Raw genomic sequence first — 24,511 nt, 5'->3', positions numbered from 1 at the left:
ACTCTTCGTGGTCTGATGTGTTTCCAGTGCTGCTTATAGCAACTTCCCTTCGAGCACGTGAGAAAATTGGGACACTTTATGTGAAAGGCTGGTGCTAAAACCTGATGAATTTGGAGGCCGCATGGCCAGCTGTGGGGAATGGCTTTCTGGATGTCACCTTCCCAGGAAACCTCAGGTTTATTTTACAGGTATCCAGGCCCCGCTCTGCCACCGCGCTCTCCGCCAGGTTTTGGTCCACCCACTCCTCCCCGACTGATGCGCCTTTTTTGGTTCCAGTGCGTGTTTCAACAATGTTTCTGGTTAACTGCTTGCTCTTTGGCAATACTGAAGAAGGCCAAGGAGGATCAGAGCTTAGTGTAGCACAGGGGAGATCAGAGAACCCCAGGAGCATCTAATTCAGCAAGACTACTATTTGCAAGACAGCCCAGTGTCACCCCTGGCTGTAGACATTCGGTGAAGTGCTCAAGTGGGGAGTCCGGTCATACTGGTCATTATTTGTATTGTGTTAAACATGTTTGTATGGGTCTTTAGCAAGAGATTTTAGCTGAGCAGAGGCTTCGGCCACCAGCTGCGCCCATCCCCAAGGCTCGTCCCCACCTCCCTGGTGCGGAGCAAGGCACAGAAGGATTTTGGAGACCGGCGGCACTTCGGTGCAGGAGGAGGTGACTGCTCTTTGGCAACAGCCTCATCTTCTCATTCACTCATTAGTGCCTTAGGTTCACCTGAGCTGCCCTTCAGGGAGTCTTCGGAGAGAAAGAAATACATCCAGAGGGCAATTCTGCTGCCGGAGAGCACATGGAAGCCTGCTCAGACGCAGGGATGGTTTTGCGATGGGAAGACCTCCGAGTTGCCTTAAATTAAATTGTCTTTTAATAGCAGGGTTCTGCTCTGTCGTTAGGCTCATGGGATTATCGGTTCTGATGTAAATATGTGTTTAGCATTAGAGTAAAATATTATGTCAATACACGGAACACCGGTTGCCTGTTTCAGCCGCTGCTGTTTCCACCATGTGTCACAGATTAGAGCTGGCCCTGGACGGGGGCCAGGCTGGTGCTTGCTACGCTCCAAATCCAAAGCAGTATACAAGAGACGTTTACTAGCCTGAGTGTGGGTGATCCGTTTGATAAACTATATGACGTGTTGTTCCTCTTAATGGACTCTATTTGCATGTTCGTGTGAACAGGAGTGAAGGCATTGAACTGTCATAATTCAGCAGTTAAAATCTCTCCCGCAGGAATGACCACGGGTGGCAAACGCAGCATGTGCTCAGGGCTTTCCATCCGCTCCGCTGACTTAGTTAACTGCAAATAGTCAGGCCACTGTCTTTGAAAACTTAATAGGTGGTGTCGGTGTTTAACTGATGATACGGAAAGAGCAAGAGGGCGTCCTGTACGTCCTCAAAGCGCCAGCGTAGTGTAACGCCATCTGCAAGGTGATGTGACGGGAATCTTGGCTCAGTCCAAATAAAATTATTAACCTACGTGTCCCCCAGGAAGTCTGAATGATTAGCTACCCTCTGCGCTGACTGCTGTTTCCAGGAGGTAGCTTGAAGAAATTAAGCAATCTTTAACGTTTCACTTAAAAACAAAGTGGAAACCAATATGAAGAAACTGAAGGAAAAAAGCCCTACGAGTGTAAATAGCTATAAGCAGTAATGTGACAGCTAATCTAAGAATTGTTAGATGTTCAAGATATAATTACTGTCTATTAGCTAGATGAGATCTCCACAAAGAGTCTGATGAGCCTGCCAGAGAAATAAACCACAAAGTACTAGCTAGCCTGATTTATTTTTTTCCATCATTGTGTTTTAAATGCTCATGCATACTGATTAAAATTTAGGCTAGGGTCTTGAAAGCCATTGCCAAGTTTTGTCACTCAGGGATGTTTCGATGTTGTAGATGTCCTTTTGATGGCTGGCTTCCCACATACCTAGGGCAGATAGCATTCTGCCTTGTCCAGCCGAGCTGATGCATTCAGACTTCCTGAGGAAAAAGCCTCCTGAGTGCTTCTAAAGTTTTATTTCTTCGGGATTCATCTTAGTGAATTTACTCTTGGCTAAAACAGGCTGTGCTGTGCTGGCCTGGCATGAAATAGTATGTTTGAGTTCAGTCTTTCATTCCTGTGGATTGATATTTGAGATGCATTTTTTTCCTTTTTTTTTCTAGAATATCAGGGGAAAATAATTCCAAGTGGAGAGAGAATTTTTCAGAACATCTGGGAGCAAAATGGGAAAAGTTTGATAAATGGCATCTTGCTGACATGTAATAGCAACTAGCTCAGCGAAGGAATCTGGGGCATTGCAAATAAAAGGGTTTTTCTTAACTGTGGTTCAATCGGATATGTAGTTTCATGCGTACAGTTGACAGTAACAGATTATTCAGTTTGTCAGATATAAAAAAGCGAAAAACTTCAGACTTAAGTCATGCAGTAATCTTGATTTCGGGAGCAGCCGTGTCTGTACACAACAGCGACTGATGTTTTTTGACTACTTAACTCGGCAGAGAAGTTTCTTGCTCAAAATTCATATTCTATTCCGGGCTTAACTACAATATTAAATATATGGAAATATTTTGTAACCTGATTTTGGTATTGTCAGGTTATACTGATAACTCAACTGCATAAGTTTAAATTCTTTCAACAGTGCTGAATGTCCAGTTGTTCTTCATTTCAGTCATTTTATGTTTGAGACACACTGAGTTTAAAACCAGTGCGTTATTTTGATTTTATCCTTTGCACACCGAATACCTTTATCTGTAAGCGTAAGTACTCTCAGATGAGCCCAAATCTCCTCACATGCACAGGTATAAACTGGAAGTAAGCTCACGGCAGGCAGACTTTGCAAACAGAAATAAAGGGAAACTTGTGTATTCAAAAACAAAGCAAAACTGAGCGTAGCTCAAAATATTTTCAGGAGAAAATACTTTAGCTGTATAGGTTTTTTCCCTTGTATCTCTCTGTTGTTTCAGTGTCAACACACTGCTGGTGTGAAGCTCACCAGCTCTACCAGTCTGATGTCAAATGACATTTTTTCTTCATTTAACATAATTGTCTCTGAAACATAACAGTGAAACAAACCATTAGCAAAACGCTGAGCTGTCAGAAGCAATCACTGGTTTCGGATCCGAACGGGGCGCCTTCCCTTCTCCGAAGGTACTCGCTGTGGTTTCCTATGGAGGCCCTTTGTGAAGCGTTGTAGCCGTGCGGATCCGACCTGGCCCTCTGACACGAGCTGCCGGGGCTCCGTGTCTTGGGGCTTGTGGCTGCCCCGTCGGCTCCTCTCTGCTCTTCTTCTAAACCGGGGTCTGCACCAGCTTCGCTGTAGCTGCGAGTGACCGTTGCCACTGCAGATCAGGCATAACAAACAGAGGATGAGAAATAACCTGTTAGCTGCCTGTCTAAAAATGAATGAGTTGGCTAGTGCTGTACCGGAATGCTCTGACAAAGTGAAAGATGTATAACAAACCCTCTTTCTTCCTGAAGTCCCCTCCTCTTCCGCGTGAGTAACACTTGGCTGAGCAGCCCGAGTTTGCTTCGGGAATCCTAATAATACAGTTGGAAGGCTTTGAGAGTTGGTGGGAATTGGTGGCTCGGGTGGTCCATCCAACTACTGCGGGTGGAGGCTTACCGAGGGCAACCCATCTGAAGGCTGCACAGCCCCAGCCAGCTCCACCGCACGCGTGGCGGCGAGAAATCTTAGTGAATTGGATGTGAAGCAGCCATTAAGAGCTGTGTTAATGATTGCGATTCCCACGCTTTGGTATTTCTCAACTCCTGAGCATTTAACCTGCTGCCTTTAACGCAAACTGAGAAATGCAGGATTCCTCCCGTGCAGAGCCATGGTAGTTTTTGGATCCATCGTGGACAAACTGAGGACTCTAATATGCAGCACAGGCTTCAGCTGAGTTTACGACAGTAATTACCCACTAATCCGTGTTGGCCAGCCTCTAGAGGTGGACGAGGCAGCCACTTTTCCAGGGGGTTTCACAGCTGCTGGCTGGCAGGTTTGGGGTCCCCCAGCCAGTGCCCCCTTGCTGGCGCTGCTGCTGCTTCTTCCTTGACCTTCTCCCCGCTCTTCCCTGCCACCCACCTGAGTTTCATTCTTTCCCACGTTTGGACAGTTTCACAGGCATAACAAAACACGAAGATGATGCCCACTGCCAAATTTCTTGGCTTTAGAGCATGCCGTGAGCAAGTTTTGTTGAAGCAGGGTAACTTTAGCATGTGGGCTTGAGCACGTGCACGCACTCGCTCTCACTCATATGCGTCCAGGATTTCCTTGTACCATCATTCCTGGGAGCGGTTAAAACTGATGGGAAGATGATTCTACCTGAGGTTAAAAATGTCACCATGAGCAGAGAATATCGTAGGCTGTGTTAGGTAGGATGATCCATGGGTATCCGATCCCCGCCGCACTTGCAATACATGGGAGCAACAGCAGAGGTTCACAAATCGTTATATAGTCGTTACTTTGAAGTAATAGATGGGAAGGGTGGTTCCTGTAACCTCTGCGTGCCTGTGAACGAAGCGTCTGTCCCCTGGTGTGTGCCTGTAGGGCTCTGGTGGGGTCCCTGCTGCCCCCGACGTCCCTGTCGGCTGGCGTTCCCCTGCGATTGCAGCCCCGTTAAGCAGCAAGGCCATAACGTGGCACTGTCACAGCAAAGATGTTTGTGAATTTTGTCTTCTGTTGTGTGAAAGGTTGCATCAGCTCGCTGGAATAACACAGATTTTATCATACAGATTTTACCATACAGTCACCCTAAATCTGCCTGCAGTTTGACTATGCTGAGCTTGCTGTCACTCTGGTTGTTGACGTTATAATTTGGTATGGTACTTTTCCTACATGTTCGCCAGAATTGGGATCCTACCCCGAAACCTCAGACGTAACATCAGTAGCAAATATTAATTCTACAAATACATACTGCTCTTTTTCAAAATGAGTTTATGCTTATTATTTTTATTATTATTTTGCTCACGTAAAACTGAATGGCTTTACAATTTGCTGGTTGGCAAAGTGCGTTCAGCTCTTCCAGTAACATTCGTTGTAAAAGGGATCGTACAAAAGCCTGCAGGAGTTCCTAGCGGGAAGACAGTGCTGCCTGAATTTTCCCATAGGCGGTGTTTAAAGTCAGATTGGGTTGTGACATTAAATAACACCATATGGTGTGTTCATTCCCTGCTGCTAGAACGAGATGCTGAGTGCAGTTTCAGTAGCGTTTTACAAGAGTTGATTGATTCTGGGGTGGGTTGTAGGTTCTCAGAAGTTAGATGATCTTGAAAAAAAAACTTTGCGTTTGTCTTTTAAACACCAGAAGCGCAACATTTGCAAAGGCTGTTTGTATTAATATAAAACCGGGGGCAGGGCTGTGTGTCTGTGTATATATAATTGTGTCTGTATAAAAGCTGTGTCAAACCGGTCGAGAGCAGAACTTGGAATCAAACTTTACTTCAAATGATTAACTTTTGGGGACTTGCGCAAACTATTTTTGTCCTCCAGGTGATTTTCTTTCTAAGGGGATGCCAAAAGCATTAATGCAGAGTATCAAAGCTCCGTAAAAGGAGTTTGCCATTTTCGGTGTATTTCTCAACCTTCAAAAATCGAGATTAAAGCACCTGCAGATGCAGACAGCACATTCTGCGCGTGGCATGCTTTCGGCATCCTTTCATTTCGATTTTTTTTTTTTTTTTTATTACAGTTCTTTGAGGTTCCGTTTGACTCAAATATGAACAGGACAAAAAACAGACCACTGGTGCGAGGACAGATCAGGTAAGGCGATGCACACCTGCTCCGGCTAATGAGAAATGAGTCTTCACGTTGCTTTTATCTATCTCCAAGCTTTTCTCTCTCTTCAGATGACAAAAAATAGCAATTTCAGACAAAAGGCTTTAAGGAAGAAACGCACCTCTCTGTTCTTCGGTATTTCTTCGTGTTTATAACCTTCACATGAGAGTTGGGGTAATCAGCTGCCCTCTAAATTACTGCATTTCCCAAGACGGCAGGATTTCCGCTCGTGTTGGGTATTTCTTCATGTGTGACGCCCGCCAGCCCAGCGTGGTAGCACGCCGTTAACTTCCACTGAACTTCTGCATTAGTTTGTAACAACAAATCTTCAAAATCTCACATCTAAGGACAAACACAAAAGCGTACCTTGTTTTTATTAGTCACGTTTATCTGTTAGGTCACGAACATTCATTTGAATCTCCTGGCAGAGTTATCTGCAACTCTTTTTTTTTTTTTTTTCCCCCGTGGTTTTATAAGGCACCGCGTTGTCTTTCTTTTCTAGATGCTTAGCATAAAGCTGGAGTGAAAACTCACAATGGGGGCATCTTACGAAAGCAGAGTAAAAATTTGTCATCATTCAGTTTATCATCATCCACAAGTAAATCCCTCGCCCTCCCCCCCCTCCAAAAAAGCGCCCTGTATTAGCATTAGGATTCCCTAAAAAAATGAAAAATCCTTCATTCACTCCATTTTCTGGATTATGTATCAGTTCAGTTGCTCAAAGGCTGTTTTCCAGCTAAAAAAGCAAAGTGAAAAAGAACATCAACAAAACCCTCTAACTTATTTGCAAACTAAAACTGAAGGCCCGATTCATAAATGATTCAACAAACAATTTTAGTATTGCATTTCCATGATTTGTGCCAAGGATTATTTATAACAAAATTATGTTTTCCCTGAGGCTTCTGCGAACAGTTGGGCCTATTTATTTCTGTGTTTTATCCATCACCTTTGGAGGACTGAAAAAAATGTGATGGATGGAATTACAAGAAAATTGAGACAAAATAGTGAAGTGAACCTCGGGGGTAAATTCACTCTCATTGTAAATAGTTAGAGCCCTTCAATAAACTTGTTCCGATTTGTTCTCGAAGGTGGTGCTAATTACAGATTCCTGAGTTGAGTTAATTTTATTCAAAAACATATTTTAGGGACCACTGCAGTGAGGGCATCTGTTGTACATACTCTAAGTCAGCCTTAATTGTGCCGTTCAGGGGAGCTGCGCTTCTGCTCCGCTTGCATGTGGTCCTTCAGGCCTGGAAGCAGGAACACTTGTTAGAAAGAAAGATGATGGGGGGATTTTTTAAAGGTGGGGTTTTTTTTAATCATAGCCTACCAGCAAGGCTTGCAGTGTTTCTGGAGTCAAAAATATAGCTAGGAAACTTTCTGTCAACTTTTGATTCAGAGAAAGCAATTTGTTTTAGAAGTTTCCAATGTCCTTAAGCGAACTTCGCTGTCATCTGAACGCACCACGGATTGGCAAAACCATATTTAACAGATTTTCTTACTTCCCCCCCTTCATTTTGCTTTCACCACAAAACGGTAATGTTGGGGACGTTGTGTAATCACTCATCAATCTATCTACCTGACTGTCAACAGCTAATTTAAAGTTCTTTAAAGTGTCACTTACGTTGAATAATGCCGGTCTTGTTCCCTTTAGACCGTTGAACGCGCAGACCTTGACTGGGTTATTTCTTCTGCGGTGTGCGAGAGGAGAATAATCCAGTGCAAGTGATCTAACCTTGTTATATTTTGCCACATATTCCCTGGTGTTCCTTGAACTCTTTCCTTGCTGGCTGATTAAATAAAACCCTTAAATAGTTATGCTAAAACTAGTCAAAAACAGACTAGAAAGAGACAGATAAATTGTATGTAAAAGACTGGTGTCTTGGCTCTGGGAAGGAATCCAAAGCTTGAGGTATGTACAGAGTTCTTGCCCAAAATTTGTCTGACATTTGCATTTTGACGTTTTCTTCTCTTTAGATGCTTCATATCATGAAATGTTTGGTGCTTTGTTAATTCTGCTGTGTTACATCATCTGTGATATCCAGTGCAAACGAGGCATCATTTTACAATCTGCCTTCGTTTGCACTGTTTGTAAATATATTGTGATTTCCCCTTCCCTCCCTTTCCCCTCCCCTTCCCCTCCCTTTCCCTTTTTCTTTTTATTCCCTTCTCCCCTTCCCCCCTTCCCCCCTTCCCCTTCCCTCCTTTCTCCCTTCCCTTTTTCTTTCGCATACTCCTTGCTGCAGCACTAGTCAGTAGGGGCAGCAGGGTCACACCAGTTTTTGTATGGTCCAGTCCCGCGCTTGAGATCCGTTTCGAAGAGTGAGGAGGTTGTTGACTCTCCATCTTGTTGGCTCACGGCACCTCCTTGGAAAGGCTTTTGATGGTGGCTTTGATGTGAACTTCTGCCCACTGAGAAAGTGCACTGAGACCAGGGACGCTTTTTATAGAGGTTGTGGCATCACAAAGACAATTCTTCGATGCTTTGAACTTGGGCCAGAATCAAACTGGTAACTCCCAGTGAGAGGTCTTTGGTGTTACTGTGTCATCCAGACCCTGGATGAGCTGGCGCCTCTGTTTTAGATAAGCTAGTTCATGGAGCTGGCTCATTAGGAAACGTTACGCTGTTGTAGAGAAATTATTCCCGTGTGTTTCGCTTTGTGGCCTCCATTTGCAGTTTCAGCCCCAAGTTTAGTTAGACTTAAGATCAACTGTCAGTTCTAACTGACCTTACTTCCAACACTTCCCCCTTCTTTTCTGCCCGAAGCCTTTACTTTGAAAAAACAACACAACCCCCTATCTTGGCAACACTTGTGTGCGTTCCTCTCCCTGCATACGCGTTCACGTCGTTCCCAAGTCCCCACATCTGAGCCTTTTCTACAAGTTGCCGAGGACTTTCAGTTTCCCTTGGCACCAGTGAGGAACCTCAGTAGCTTTCAAAGAAATGCTCCGTGGCCAGGGCCGCACTGTGGGGTGTGAACGTCGTGGTGGCCTCTGAGGTCTGGCTGGGACACGGTGTCATCATCTTACTGGTGACACGCGAGAAGTGTTTAACTTAGGCAGCTTTGGCCTGACCGTCGCTCCAGGCAGCACCCTGTGCTCTGCAAAGATCTCTGCAAGGATGGGATTTGGAAAAGCAGTTGTCCTCCATCCTGTGTGAAGTCCCCTCCATATTGCATCAGCTTCGTGGCTGAAATAGTTAGCTAGAGGCTTAGTATGCCCTACTGTTTATTTTTCAGATCATTTGGCCTGACCAAACAGTACAGGCAATGGCATAGAGGGACTCTGCAGAGCTGGGGTCTCCTGTACGTAGGACAAGAGTACACATACCTTATTTGCCAGCCCTAAACCCACCGCTGGTGCCCCCAGGGAGCCTTCTGACACTGTTGCTAGACTTGTGACAAACAGCACCTGATAGTTCATTGACTGCTTGCTTTACAGTGTCCTATTTAATTTGTAAGGCTCTGAAAAAAATGTTCCCTTTGAGCAATGAGACGTAACCATCCTTATTCTCTATTCAGAGAGTAATCAGAGACATCCTGTTGCAAAAATAACAAGAGTAGACCCAAACACAGCATGCCACTAAACGCCATCCATCATTCGAGCCTGCCCACATGTCTTCCTCCCCCCTCTGACCCCTCAAGTCATGTTTGGAAATACAAACAGCTTGAGATGGTCTTCATACTTAGGCTGCAGTGTTAAAGTCATTGAGCATATTTGCATTTTGCCTTGTGACAACAGCTGATATTATTTTTCCTGCTATGAATTGTTTTTATGTCATTGATGAGGAAAATATTTCATGTGCTCACATAACCTTAGATTCGACCGAAATGGCAGTAGCTTTTCCTGCTTTCCTGTTGGATATGATTTTTTTTTCCCCTTTTTAAGGTAATAGGTTTCATTTTCCTACGGATTAACTTAAATAAATCTCTAGTATTAGCTGCAGTAGCTGAGTGAGCTTAGCCTCTAGGATGACAAGTGTCCTGCTCCATTATATTGTAGAAAGTGACAGTTTTGATTGCCCTTCTACAGAGAACTTCATACGCTCTTCTTAAAAAGCAGCTCTTTTTATGAACTTACAGTACTGCTGGATCTGCTGGGCTAAGCACTCATAAAAAACTTACTAGTTGTACAGCAATAGTTTTTCATCTTACAAAAAAGAAGTCATCAAACAGCATGTTCTAAAGAACTAATTCACGACCATGTAGACACCTTTCAGTTCTGCTCCTGCCGTGTTTTGCGGTTTGCAGCTATTCTCTGTACCGTGTCCTACAGCCTTTGGCTTTGGTCTTAGCAGGGGCTGCAGTGTCCGCCTGGGAGCGGGGCTGGGGTTTCTCCCTGGCTTTACCTCCAGGTTTCGTGTCACCTAGTCTGGGAAGCATTGCACAGGCAGCATCAGAGGATGCTTCAGACTGGAAGGGACACCAGGAGAGCTGTAGTCCTGCTCACAGCAGGGTCAGCTCTGAGGGCAGACCAGGTTGCTCCGGGCTTTACCCAGGCTTGCCTTAAAAACCTTCAATATGGGAATAATATGCTATAGATTTAATTATATTCTTCTTATGCAGAATATTTGCAGTCTCAAGCTTGCTTTTCCTTGCACATTTAAGAAGTTGTCATGGTTTAACCCCAGCTGGCAACTCAGCCCCGCTCAGCTACTCACTCTGGGTGGGATGGGGGAGAGGATCGGAGGGGTAAAAGTGAGAAAACTCGTGGGTTGAGATAAAGACAGTTTAACAGGGAAAGCAAAAGCCGCGCACTCAAGCAAAGCAAACCAAGGAATTCATCCCCTCCTCCCCACGGGCAGGGGGTGCTCAGCCATCCCCAGGGCAGCAGGGCTCCATCACACGTGATGGTTACTTGGGAAGGCAAACGCCATCACCCCAAACGTCCCCCCTTCCTCCTCCTCCCCCAGCTCTGTGTGCTGAGCCTGACGCCGTGTGGTGTGGGACATCCCTGGGGTCAGTGGGGGTCACTGTCCCGGCCGTGCCCCCTCCCAGCCCCTTGTGCCCCCCAGCCCCTCGCTGGTGGGGTGGGGTGAGGGGCAGGAAAGGGCTTGACTCCGTGTAAGCCCTGCTCAGCAAGAACGAAAACATCCCCCCGGTATCAACGCTGCTCCAGCACGAATCCAAACCACCGCCCCGTACGGGCTACTGTGCTGAAAATTAACTCCATCCCAGCCAAAACCAGCACAGAAGCGTAAGTCTGTAACTTGGCAGGAGAAGGCAGAACACAGATAATGCCTTGGATGCTTCCAAAGAAATAAATCTTCCTGTTGTTTAGTAAATATTTCTTCCTAGAATCCCATTAACCTCCTCACTTAGCAGTGCACAAGGAGCTGTGTTCTGTACCTGGGCTTCCCGCTCCTCATGGCCACAGCTGCTGGTTGTTGCAGTTAACGGAGGCAGTAACGCTTTTCCTACTAGTTGACATTTCTGAGTAGTGTTGACTTTGGTCAGTTTAAACTAGAAGCCAAACTCTTGAAGAATCAGACCAAAAAGAGCTCCTAATCTCTCAGTATTTCTCACTGATGGCTGTGTTCATGAACGGCAGTTGTAACTGCAAATGTATAAGCTGGACGTTCATAAACTGATAGAAAATTGCAACACATCAGACTGACCCTATTTATTCAAAACCACACTGAGACTCAACACTAGTTCTTTGTAAAGCTGAGTTTTCCACCCGGTTGCCGGCAATAGTCCTACTACTACAAAGTGTAACAAAACAAATCCGTGCTGAAAAAATGCGCGTGCATTAAAAAAAAAAACTCTTCCTGTAATCGCTGTTGAGAACTCTCTGTAATTAGCTTGATTCTTTGCTTGCTAACACTAACGTAAATCAGGAACGTTTCTGTGATGCTGGTGGAGCTGCACTGATGTGAGAGGAAATCCATGTCCTCGGCTTATGCTGAAACCTGCGTTAAGCGTTTAGCCAGCCCTGTTTTAAGCCAGCAGTTTAAAACCTCCCCAAGGGTTTCAGTACAACTTTGGTTCCCATTTAAAGATCAGCCTCTACTTAGCTGATTGGGCTGCTCCCTTGGGTGGTCATTTCAGACAGGTTTCATTCTACTTAAGTTAAAACAAATAAAACAAAAACTCCATAAATCTACAGTTCTTCAAGAATAATCATTTTTAAGAGATCAGATGCTCGTTCCCTGCAGGGAAACATTCCAGTATTTTGTTTAGAAAATACCTCATTTTAAAGGGACTGCTCTGAGATCTTTTTGAATGATAAAAATGTTTCTTTTTTCAGTGGGAGGCTTTCCTCTTGTTTAAACAGGGCACAATTCAAAGCAGACACCACCACGGCAGCCTTTTCAAGCATTTTTTTATCCTGCTTGTATTCAGGCTTTATTATTTGAAAACAAGTAAATGCATTCCTTCCCCACCACCACCCTGCTGGCTTCCTTTTTTTTTTTCCACCCTGTGTTTTCCAGAAGCTGTCATTGACTGTATTTGGTAAACAAGAAATTTAAAAAGCAGCTTTATATATTTGACATGTACAATTGCTTGTAAAAATGTAGTCCTTGCCTTTTGAACAGCGGGGTATTTTTCTTTTTTTTCTGGCATGGCCACGTCATGGAGAGGTGGGTGGGGGGGGGGGAACCTTGAGGCTAAAACACAGTTTAATGAGAATAAAACCCACATCAAAGGATGGACTAATGGAATGATATAATGCTTACTGTGTCACTTTCCCAAAGGGGATATGGATGACAGTACTTATATTTCAATTATCTATTCACTGCCTGCATAGGATGTTGATTAAATGGTTCTAAGGTATTAGAGTCCTTTTGTAGAATTCACAGAAAAATGGTGATACTGCATATTATCCTCAGATCAAAATGTGTATTAGCAGGAAATTATATAGCTCAAACTACATACGTATTTTGTTTCTTAGGGCAATAAAGAGGGTTGTTTTAATAACTAACATTACATTCAAATTCGTTTCAGTTGAAACGAAGAAATTGCTAGCTATCCAGCTAGCGCCTTCAGCTCACTCTCCTGCCCGGACCTAATTCTGCCGCCGCTCAACGGAGACATTCCTTTGCAGGCAGCTCTGTTTGGTAAATATAAATCCTGCAGAAACACTTGACCCCTCACGCCTTGCTGCTTTTCAGTTCAACCAAGGGGCCTTCACTGCCAAATTATTTATCCGAACCTTTAATTGCACGCAGGACAGTTGATAAATCGGAGTACATTGTACATCGCCCCATGTTAGGAAACATCCCAGATGCTCATGTATAAACCGGGAGTCACGGTGCATTTGGCTAAATAGCTGCTCCATCTGCTTGTGGGGATCGCTGCGGAGCAGTGATACGGGCTCTTAATGGAGTTGTCTTATCCTCTCATGTCAGCTGCTCGCCGGGGGGCAGAGCCCCGTGAGCTGGAGGGAGCCACGCTATTGTACGCTAATCCTCCCATCTTTGTGTCCGATGTGAGTGGGCCTTTTGGGCATCGGTTGTAACCATTGACCTTTGTTTTTTTAACCAACTAGCGATGAGTCACTTTCTTCAAAGGTGATGTTAAAGTGAGTTTTCCCTCTTATGCTGCACAAACAAGCAAAAATAAAGCTCGAAACCCAAGACCATTTCCCCATCGTAGCACAGTGTGGTGGCTCTTCTTCCTGTGTCTGTCAAACATTTCAGGCTCATGTTTGTGAATTTTGGCTTAGCACAGTCAAAACCCCCACACGTTTTTCCCTGTATTGGTATTGAACCTTATCTGGTTTAACCACAACGGCATCATTATTCAACGCGTGCCAAGCGTTGTCGGAAACGTTACCGCAAAACAAGTCCATTATGGAGCTGCCTCTGATTAGAAGCTGCTATACGCTGAGATCTGTTTACAGAAAGTCATGTTAGAAGTGCATTGGTGTCTGTGAAGGACAGAGTTTATCGTGTCTTATACAAGTTATAACTTACACGTTATCAACTTCGCAAGTCAGATATAAAAGAGGTTTTTCTTATGCTTTAATTAGCTGCGCTAACACGGATGCCAAGACTCTCCAGTCTTTATGAGTAGGAAAGCTGCATTCCAGAGGTTGAGATCTGTGGCGAACCTCTTGGATATGTTTTATTTAATTTTTTTTTTTTGCTAGGGACATAGAACCACAAGGAATATTATATTAAAATCATGCCGTAAAGGAGCATGAGCCACAGTGACCCATATTGCTGCCCATGTGTGACAATAATTAACGTTGTATTCATTCTCTTTGATGGTATATGAAGGGGTTTTTAGGGTTTTTTTCCACCAAACATTTGTAAAACATAACTCCAGATGCTAACTCTAGATAAACTACCAAACTAATAATGCATAAATCCCAAAATACAACCATCCTCATCCTCTTCACCCCTCAGGTGACATGTAGCGAGGACGTCAGGGCACGCTCTAGAGTGCTACAGTGACACGAATGTCAAACGCTTGCCTGCAGTGCTGCAGAGGAATCTGCACATAGGCAGGGAGGGTCTGACTTAACTTGCAATTTGACAGGCTCATCTGCTCATTGCTCTTCCACTTGCCTGATCCTCCTTCTGCTGCAGACCACCGTTGCTCCTTGTCCTGCTGTCTGTGGCTGTAGCGAGTAACTTATTTTCTTCATTTTCATTGCTCCTGAGAATGTATTTTAGAGTCGGTGATCCTGTACCAATAATGGCTGGACTATCTTTCCTCTTTTTTTGAAGAACCGGTTGATAAATACTCCAGAACTTCAGTTTTCTCCCTCTTCATGAGATTGAGAACGGGCCTGAGACTTCTTTACCCACTGCTTTCCGAGCGTTGGCTGAGGGCTCAGCAGAAGCATGGGTTAGGTTTACTCACTCTAAATCACAGAAAAATGTTTCTGGAGAGACCACGTTATCCATCCTGTTTGTCAGCTGGTCTCTGGCTCTTACATGAAGAGAGAACTGAGATTTTGAAATAAAATGAATGGATCACTTAACTGCCGTGTTGTGGGGTTAGGTTTGTTAGGTTAAAGAGGAGGATTTAGATTAAATATTATGGGGGACATTTTTCAAATTTACTGTAGGTTTGTCTTGTAAGCACTTTAAAAAAAATATTTACATTTTTGTGACTGCAGGGAAGCTGTGAATATTATTATTCACCCTTTCACTCCTACCTAACAAAGCCATATAACAAGGAGCGTGCTAATTCTCTGCAGGGTTGCTTAGAGTTGTTATGATTAGCATTCTGGTGTGTATAGCAAATGTAATAAGAGCATAAACATTTTATAAGTGTGGGTCCTTTTCATTTTTAATTTTTTACTTCAAGTGAAGTGACGGGGCCCGATTGGAGCTTCTGCTTAATAACAAAGAGCAGCATAAAAAGTTTTATTTCTGTCTGAACGTGGTATTCGTAAACTGCAGGTCTGCCCAGGGGATGCTGAGCTGTCTCATCCCACACCTGCAGTCGCTGCGGTCTCAGTCCTCCGGGCGGACTCTTGAACCCATGAACAATGGAAGACCAGATCCTAGCAGCATTTGCGTGGAGTTAGACTGGTAAATATGAGAGCAGGATAAGGTTAGGAGAAAGCTCCGTGCTGAGGGTGGGACTCCCGAGCTCTCTTTTTTCGGCTGAGTTGAAATTCCTCTTGTCTCATCTTAGCATACACGTTGCGTCTTTGGGGAAACTTTCAGCAAAATCGATCGAGCCAGTTTTGATTTACGCAAGCATAAAAAAGAGAGATGTCTCCCTTTCAAGATGAAATGATTCTTTTAAATTAGCCATGTTTGTTTATGATAGGTTTAAAGTCCCTCGCTCTGGCAGGGGAGGCAGAACATCTGCAGCTCGGATTCTTGAGGAGCGAGGGGAACTAATTGCCTCCAATTTGGTTAAAATACAGTGTCGATTATGCTTTTATACAATAGCAATACAGAGCCATGACAGGGCAGCTTGGGCTCCATGCATGGGTTGTTTCTTCATTGGGAGAGAAATGAATTGACACAGACACGGGATATTTTATCCTAGTCTGTATTTATTTATCCTAAGTACTCTTCTGAACAAGAATATTAGATAGCAAAGCCAGAGCTGGCAGTTTAGTGCCAAAACTCAAGAAGGCAACTCCATGATGAGACCCAGGCAGCTATACGTGTTTATCCATCGCTGAGTTGTGTGCCAAGTTCTCCCTGTCTGACATTCCTTGGGAGATTTAGACATCCCCCATTGAATCCTGCCCTGTTTCCCTGCTGATGGTCCAGATGTCATTCAAAACCACATCCAGGCTGGTGCTGATGGGCCTGGCTTAGCCCTGTGGACAAAGGAAGGGTATTAGGGGCAATTCCTCTCCCAGAGATTTGCATTTTGAAGAGGTTTATTTGAGGTTCAGGTCTGTAAACTCTTCATCTGGGGACACAATGCTATGGTGTCGAACTCCTGATTTAAGTGTGCTTAGATGCTACCCATTAACCCAGCTCATTAGGCTTTTTGGGAGCACCTACAAGTTTCTTACCTCCTCTTAACACAGAGCTCCTCCTCAGCTCGCATTTTGTGTTACAAGTTGGCTTTAGAACTTTTCCACTATTTTCCACGCTATTTTTTTTTACATTTGGGGAAGAGTACTGTCCGATCTGAGGTTATCAACATCTTTGTCATAGTTATTACCAGAAACCAAATCACAAAAAGCCAGTTACAAAAACATCAGCAGGCAGAATTGCAACAAGTGTGTTCCAGCAATCTGGAAAATTGTGGTAGTGTTATACCCAGTGAAAGGGAATCTGATATCAAGTTCACTACTTGGAGCGCATGTAGAGCCTGATCTGCCTACAGCGATGCATTTTTGGGGATGAGATGCCAGACACTGACAGAATGTAGATACTACTTCTTAACCTGTGAATACAAAGTTAAATAATTCATTAAGTAAAAAAAAAAAAAGAGTCACTTGACAAAGCTCCCAATTTGTTTGCACCTTCTAAAGGATATCTTGTCAGTCTTCGGTGGTAAATGATAGGAAAGCATGTATTCTGGTATTTGGAGTTGATGGGGAAAAAATTAATTCCTAATTAAAAGTGTGATTTAGTTTCACGTTTTAGTTTTAAAATACATCATCCTTCATCCCTCGTCATGAGGCATGAACTCTCTTGCATGACTGAGAGAGAATAAATGAATATCTATTAAGATCTTTCTCTATGTCTTTTCCCTTAAAATAGTACCATTTTAGCTCATTGATAGATATTGTTCAGTTTAATATAATTCTGGTACTTTGCAAGATTGAGCCTCAATCAGAGGTTCCTGGGCTTCTCATAACATTCAGTCACAACGTAGCTGTGGAAGATGGTATCAAAAGCGAGAGCATGGATGGCTCGTGTTTACTAAAGCTTCCGACTGGTGCAGAATCAGATCTACATGAAAGAAATAGAGGGGTCTAGCAGTACGTCCATTCTGCCAATGCTAAAGCTATTTTTTCCTTTTAATTGGAAAGAAATATCTCTCCTTGAGACTAATCTGATCTGTAATTGAAAGCTGTAGTTGAATATAAAAATATTTTGTCAGTCATGCTTTGAGTCCTTAAAAAAAAGATACACTGCCTCAAAACTGTACTAATTAGGGGTCATAGTGCATCATAGAATCGGAGAATGGGTTGGGTTGGGAGGGACCTTTAGAGCCCGTCCAGTCCAACCCCCTGCAGCGAGCAGGGACATCCCCAACTAGATCAGGTCGCTCAGAGCCCCGTCCAGCCTGGCCTTGGATGTCTCTAGGGCTGGGGCATCGACCACCTCTCTGGGCAACCTGGGCCAGGGTTTCACCGCCCTCTCTGTGAAAATTTTTTTCTTTATATCCAGCCTAAATCTCCTCTCCTTTAGTTTAAAGCCGTTCCCCCTTGTCCTGTCACAACAGGCCTTGCTATAGGTGTTGCCCCCATCTTTCCACTAATCCTCCTTTAAGCACTGAAAGGCCACAATAAGGTCTCCCCGCAGCCTTCTCTTCCCCAGGCTGAACAACCCCAACTCTCCCAGCCCGGCCTCGTAGGAGAGGTGCAGATACATCATCGTGTAACCACTTTGATTTAAAATCTCAGATCCAGGTGTGGGTGGTTTTTCTATCAGGTACATCCCCACTCAGTCTGTAGGACTCTTCTGGTGTTTAACCTAATGTCTTTTGCAAAAAAACCTGAGAATCATTTTAGAGAAGTCATCAGCGATGCAGCTACTGATCCAGGCAATGTAGTTCCAGTTTCAGTTTCCATTAGTGTTGTTGTTATTACTATAGAATTTTTACAGCTGACAATGGTCATGAATATGGTTTTTATTACTAAATATATAAATATGCAGCCTGAAAGGATTTGTGTGGAAAGTTAAAATTTAATTTCACTCTTGGTAGATTGCCATCACTCAGTTGTCTGCCACGATTACTGATTGGTTTTGAATGCTCTCTGCCTTACGTTGAGCTGAGAAGCTGTACGAGTCGTTTTTTTTAACCTCCCATCAAAAGTAATTTCAGGGAAGCTACCGTTGCTATTCAGGGCAAAACGTGCCTTTTACAGCCTTCTGGCTTGTTTTTCGCAGTCAGCTGACTCTACGGCACTTGCGCCAGCAGACGACCCCACTGCTGGTTTCAGGCATGTGTCCATCTGGGGAAGCAGGGCTGGAAATTACGCAAATGCAGTCCAGATGTGTGCTCGGAGGAGATGGGCCTTCTTCCCCATTACCTCAGTCATCGGAGCACGAAGGCTTCTCTATAGTCATCTGTTGTTGCAGTGCGTAGTGTCCTCAGCTCCTCGTGTCTCTTCCAAGCAGGACGGGATCGCCCGCTGTAACTCCTGGGGTTGACGACCTCCCTTCATTTTCTTGGTGGATCTCAAAGCTACCGAAGAGGGTTCAGCAGTTCCTCAGTGCTGCTCTTTAAATAAAATAAATAAAAATTTTAAAAATCCCTTGGCTGATACTCCAGCTGAGGGAGGTGACCAAGCCATAGCTCAGTTCCATGTGACAGTCGTGGTGATCACAGGCTCAGCCCCTACCCTGGGACTGGCTTTCGGCGACTCTTAGCGTTGCCTGGCTGCAAGACTTGAGAAGAGGCCAGGAGATGAGCAAAGCTGTAGATCAGCAGCTGGGGAAATGATGGTTTTCTGCATGGGGTTAGGTGCATTTGTGCTGGGGACCTCTGTGGACATCCTCCCCTCTTGACGTGACCGCGGGCTTTTATGTCTATAGAAACAAAGGGACATGACGTGCCTTTCAGTTTGTGTCACCTCTCATTGCTGTTGGAAAAATGTAAAATCTTCAGGCTAATGCTTTTGTCTTAGCTCGTAAGTGGCTTCAGAAGCCTTAATAACTTACTGCTGACCTGGAAGAAATTAGGAAGAGGAGGGGGCTTTCTCCAGCAGCCTTGTACTGGCGAGTAGTCTGGGGACGTTCTTAGTACCTACGGGTTCCAGAAATAATAAGCAACGTATGATGCTTACTCCCAAAATCTGATTTTAATTATGGCTTTGGAACAGTGTTCATGCACTGGACTCATATCTCAGCCCATGATGGCGAAATGAAATTGCAGAGATGAGAATCATACTTGTATTCTTTGTCTGCCAAATACCTTCTTCCGAGCTCCCGCTATTTTCAGCCCGTCTGAGGGTGAGGCTGGTTCAGGGTGTTCCTCTTCTTGTTAAAACAACAAATTGTTTTGACACTGTACGCGGATGGAATTTGTGCCCAGAGCAGCAATACTGAGACTCGTCTGAGCCATCAGTCTCACCTTTGTTGTCTCGGCGCCGTTTCCCGGCCACCGTGGAAGATGCTGAAGTAAGGGATAACTTAGGACCATTTCTGTGGGCAGCAGCAGCAAACGAGCGAGGGGAGGAAGCGTGGTGCTCTTGCTGAACCTGCGTCATGAACAAAAGAGAAAACTTGCCAGATAGGACCAAAACCAGGTTTTGCCTCACCAAAAAATAAGTTAAATTGCGGTTAAAGGGTATAGTCCGTGCAGAATATTTGCCATTGTTTAAATCCCATGTAGAGGAAAGCAAGGATGCGTATCTTGGCTTTGTTTGGATGCAGAAATGACTCTAAATAAGTTCCTTTTTGTCCCACCTTCCTTCCCCCCCCTGCCCAGCCCATCCCTGGACGTGGAGGACGGGCTTTAGGGAGGTGCAGCCTGGCTGGAGGTGCTCAGGAGCGGAGCGGCGGTGCTGTGCCCACCCTTTGGCACAGCGATCGCCTGCCGCACTTCATTCTTTGCCATCCTTGTCCTGCTTATTTTAGATCCTCACCCTGCATTTGGCAGAACAGACCCCTGGCCTTGTGGCCCGAGGGACAGTTGTCAATAGTAATAAGATCTAATACAAAATAATCAACCGGGAATTTAAATGTTTCAATCCATTAAGGTATTCTGTGCGTGCTGCAGCAAATCAAAAGGGCATTGTTGTTTTGGGGTTGGTTTTTTTAGTTTGCCCTTTTAGAAGTGGGTGATGTTTCTATAAAAGGTTTTTGACAGACAGGGAGAAGACAGAATTTGTTTTACTACCTTTTGTATTAGGCTTTTAATCTCATTTTCAAATATAGGCACTTATGCTTCACCTGAAAAATATGCAGGCAGTCTTAAATGGACACTTACATTCAGGCTTACGCTTTTATGTAAATATGGTTTGCGTGGCCAATTTCCCATTAACACAAGGTCAGAAATTAAGTTTCTTATGTATTTACATAACATCTGAATGTGCATTGCGTACGCTGCTGATTGCATGAGCGCATCTATTCGGGATTCATGTAGGCTTTGTGTCTGTGTGCGAGTGTCGGTATATTCACAGAGGCAGGTCAAAGCATTACATGGTGATACGGGAATTCTCCGTATTTCTAAATATTGGTAGGTTTTAGGAGGGAATTTTGTCCAACTTCTTGATTGTCTTTTTTTCCAAACAAAATTTTCTTTAAACTTTTCCTCTTTTTAATGCTGTTTTTTAAACTGTAGTGCTAACTGTACTTTGACAGCCGTCCTCACAAAATGTTTTGCCAAAGAGCCAAAGACAGCATAGAAAAGCATGTGTAGCAGTGATGCTATTGATCTTTATAGACATTAAGCTTGCTAATGCTGCTGTGAAATAGGTAAAATTGTACATTAATTTTATAGATGGGTAAATGCTATAATTTGTTTCCCCCTCTCAATTTTTCTAGGTAACGCTGGGAGTCAATAAGTACGATTATCCATGACTCTGCAGCCTATTAAGTAAATATATTTGATGCGCATGTGTGTAAGGTCATTCTGTACGTATAGCTAGCTCATCTGTAACTGGCAGCTAGATTGGGAGATTATGCTCTTGCACGTGAATTGAAACAGGCTGCTGCGTTGTCCAAAGTTGCTGTCAACGATATGATGAGTGAGGGTCCATGCGGATGCCTCGCGGTCATGTGTGCAAGGGTGCCTGAATATCACCCACCTGGGCTTCCCCCTGCCCTGCTCTCCGCCCCCCGCAGCAGCTCTGGGCTGCCCTCGAGCAATCCTCCCCAGCCTGACCGGCGGCGTCTCTCCAGACGCCTCTGTGCCAGCAAAAGCTCGAGTTGAATGAGGAGAAACCTGGGTCTCTTTTCCTCCTCCTCCTCCTCTTGGATGCTCTCAGTGGAGTGTGACGGGGGAGGTTCTCTCTTCAGTGAGCTCTACAGGAGAGAAGTGTCAGCAGGTTTTCTTTGGATCAGGAAAGGTTTGATTATTCCCTGTTCGAGCTGAAGTCCTCTCAAAAGCTTTTAGTTGAATGTGAATATCTTCTAGCAGTATTATTAGGCAGACTTTGGCATGTGCCTTCTCAATAAGGCAGAGAAGAGGGACAAGGCAGAACTACCAGGTTTTGGTTTTCCTTTTGGAGGTGTCCTATGTGGTGACATTCTGGGTATTTTAGAGTTGAAATTTGAAGAGAACTCATTTGGCACTTGTAGTATTTTTCCAGAGTCTGATTTTAATCAGCCAAATAACTGAAACCAACTCCTCCCAAGAATCCATCATAAAACCTAGTTTCTTACTCAATATGTTTGCTTTCTGAGCTAGCTCCTTGGCCAATTTTCCAATGGAAGACTGCCCTTTTTTGCCATGGGATCAATTCCCTTAGCATAAGTGAAACGCCCAAGTGAAATGAGGCTTATGTACCAGCATCTGTCATCAGCCTGCACTTACTGCGTGGGATGGGTTAAGGATGAAGGAAACCAGCAGAGACCCCGCAGCCGCGTTTGACCACCGCATGAGAATTCCCCGGCGCTGGGTTACCCAAGACCGATGCTGCTGTGATGGACGGTGGACTGCGTGCTGGCACAAGGCTGTGGTGGGAGGAACTGTGTCGTGGTGGGGCAAATCCAGTGACAGCTTGGCATCACAGCCTTTCTCCTGCTCCAGAATGGGATCCTGATCTCCTCAGTGAGATACAGGCAGCTTGGCAAAGGAGCGTACATCAAATAAATGAGCCTCACACCACGTGCCTGAGTTTTGACAGACCTCATGTGAGCACGGAGATGCATAATGGTCCTTAGAGAAGACCATTAGTTGAAATCAGAATACCCCTTAAACTGCCGTGATTTAAACCTAGGGTCAACCTTTTCTTCTTAAAATCCTGAGGGTCACTGAGCAGAAAAAAACTGCACCAGTGACTGAAATATCTCTACCTTTTCCTCAAATATTCTCCCTTTCCCAGTGAGGAGTTGCTTATACTTCTCCTAGACCTTATGACATATTTACATGAGAATGAGTTGAATTCTCCTCTACCTCATGTCTCACCAAGAAAGCAAGGTCCTAAATTCTCATTGCAGTGTCTTTATAACACCAAATAGTATTTTAAGGGTTAGAAATAACAAAGCTGAATCATCAGGTCACAGTTTGAGTTTCTGATCTCAGTTGGAGTTTTAGGGGCAGGCACTTGTAAGTTGGGCAATTCCTCTTCTAGAAGAATTCACAGTTCCTTGATTGTTAAGGAAACCCTGGAGAGAAGTAGAAAATGCGATACTTTCAGGATGTCTAAAAGTTACATAGTTCAACTGCTTATGAGGAGCTGCCCTCCCCTGAGATCGTTAGGACTATTACAGAGGCTAATCAAGCTTCCTCCAGGAACTTCCATTTAGGGAGGCAAAAGGGAATAAACTGAGAAACAAAACTGTGTTTTCATTCACCAGGAACAGAACAACTTTTTTGAAGGACTCAGTCGCGTAACTTCACCCTTCCCTTTTGATAAAGCCTCATATGATAAAGGTACTTCCACGATCTGTCAGTTGGACGTGAAGGCAGCACACAGCTGGTGTCGGGGCTGGCACCGCAGGGCTGTGGCTGCTGCAGGGAAGCGGCGTGGGAGAGATGCCATGCGGGGCTCAGCCACGGAGGAGGGCTTTGCCCTCCCAGCCTTCGCCTTCCCTTCCCGTGAGAGGCATGGAGGGCTGGTGTCTGCCGCTCTGTGATCAGCTCACGGTGTGCAGCGTTCATTTGAATTGGAGGCGTGTAGATGAGTCTTCACTCTTGATTAGGGAGAAAAGTGCTCGTTGCCTTAGGTCAAACTGGGTCCTCATTTACGTCTGTGAGCCCCACGGGAGCGAATGCGGGTAGCCCGGCCTCGTAGGGTCACGCTGGTCTTGCCAACTCGCGAGTGTGTATTGTGTAAACCTGGTGTTTGCTGTCTGACCGCATTTTATTCAGGAATCAGTCAAGAGAGATTTGTTTAACCAAACCCAGCCAGGCTTTCACCGCAGAGGGGCAACGTCTACGAAGTACGGCGTTAGTAGCCGGTGCTGAGGCGGTTTATGGTACAGCTTGTGTTTTGCTGCCTTTCTGCCAAAGAGCACCGCTAGCTGCAAAACCAGAGGGCGCAGCGCCGTATGCTTTCACAATACGGCTGCTGAAAACAGCCTGAAGTTTTATACGTCTCGTTGTCAATGACGGCAGTGATGTACCCTGCCTCTGTTCCTGATGTGTTAGTAACACCAGGACTGGTAATGCCGGAGCGTAAATGTGCTCTGTGCACGCTCCGTAACCTAAAATCTATTGATGGTTTTGAAAAGCTGGATAAAATGACTTAGTCAATTTAATTTAAATTGAAGGCAGATCTTTAGTGTGAGATTTGCTCATTTTGCTTCTTCTAGTTATTTAGGATCCCCATACCATACTGGTCCAACAAAGGTCTTAAAAAGCAAAATTTGAATGGTAGGATTTTTTGTTGATAAAACTCATAAAATTCATCCCCACCAGCAATTTTTTCTTAAGAGGGTAGGAGCAGTGCTTGCGACACGTATTTTAGGGTTAAGGATTTGGCCGGAGGGCAGAGTGATCATAGAATACAAAGGCTGCATAGTTTTCAATTACACAAAACGTGTAAAGCTAAACTTCATGCAGAGACATTTGTTGGAAGCACATATATTTTCTGCTCTTACATGGATGACTAGAAGTGTGTATTTAGCCACATGGGTTATTAAATGCAACTCAGTTAATGGCATTTTCCTCCCTTCCAGAGGTCTCTCACACCACGTTATTTCTTAGTGGCATTTAGTCCTCTCGTTCCATCATGCCAAACACCCCCGAACAAGCACACGTGAGATCTCCACCGGCAGCAAACAGTCGATCTGGTGCAAGGGGACACAAATAAAGCTTCCTTAGGGTTGCATCACGGTGCTGCCTGTGAAGCGTGGTTTTGGTAGGGAAACAAAAGCCCCTTGTTCGTTGTATTTGGATGTTTATTGTGGAACTTACTAGCAGAAGTTTACATGGCTTCAGCCACTTTCTTACAGGTTTTAACAGGAGTCTCCAACCTTCTCTGAGCTCTTAGCTGATGCGCAGTAGAAATCAATGG

The 24,511-nt window shown here is 44.6% G+C and overlaps 1 protein-coding gene across 2 annotated transcripts in view; it reads left to right on the top strand.

The window, feature by feature from the left end:
* Window positions 1–24,511, top strand: part of COX10 (cytochrome c oxidase assembly factor heme A:farnesyltransferase COX10) — a 109,779-nt gene that overhangs the window by 66,201 nt on the left and 19,067 nt on the right. For both annotated transcript variants that reach the window (XM_075111351.1, XM_075111352.1), the window contains exon 5: window positions 5,694–5,764. In XM_075111351.1, the coding sequence (XP_074967452.1) occupies window positions 5,694–5,764 (71 nt within the window). The remainder of the gene's footprint in view (window positions 1–5,693; window positions 5,765–24,511) is intronic.

Source organism: Phalacrocorax aristotelis, chromosome 16 (genome assembly GCF_949628215.1).
Source record: "Phalacrocorax aristotelis chromosome 16, bGulAri2.1, whole genome shotgun sequence".
Lineage (NCBI taxonomy): Eukaryota > Metazoa > Chordata > Aves > Suliformes > Phalacrocoracidae > Phalacrocorax > Phalacrocorax aristotelis.
The sequence above is the reverse complement of the archived record's forward strand: the minus strand, read 5'-3'. Positions and strand labels throughout refer to the sequence as shown.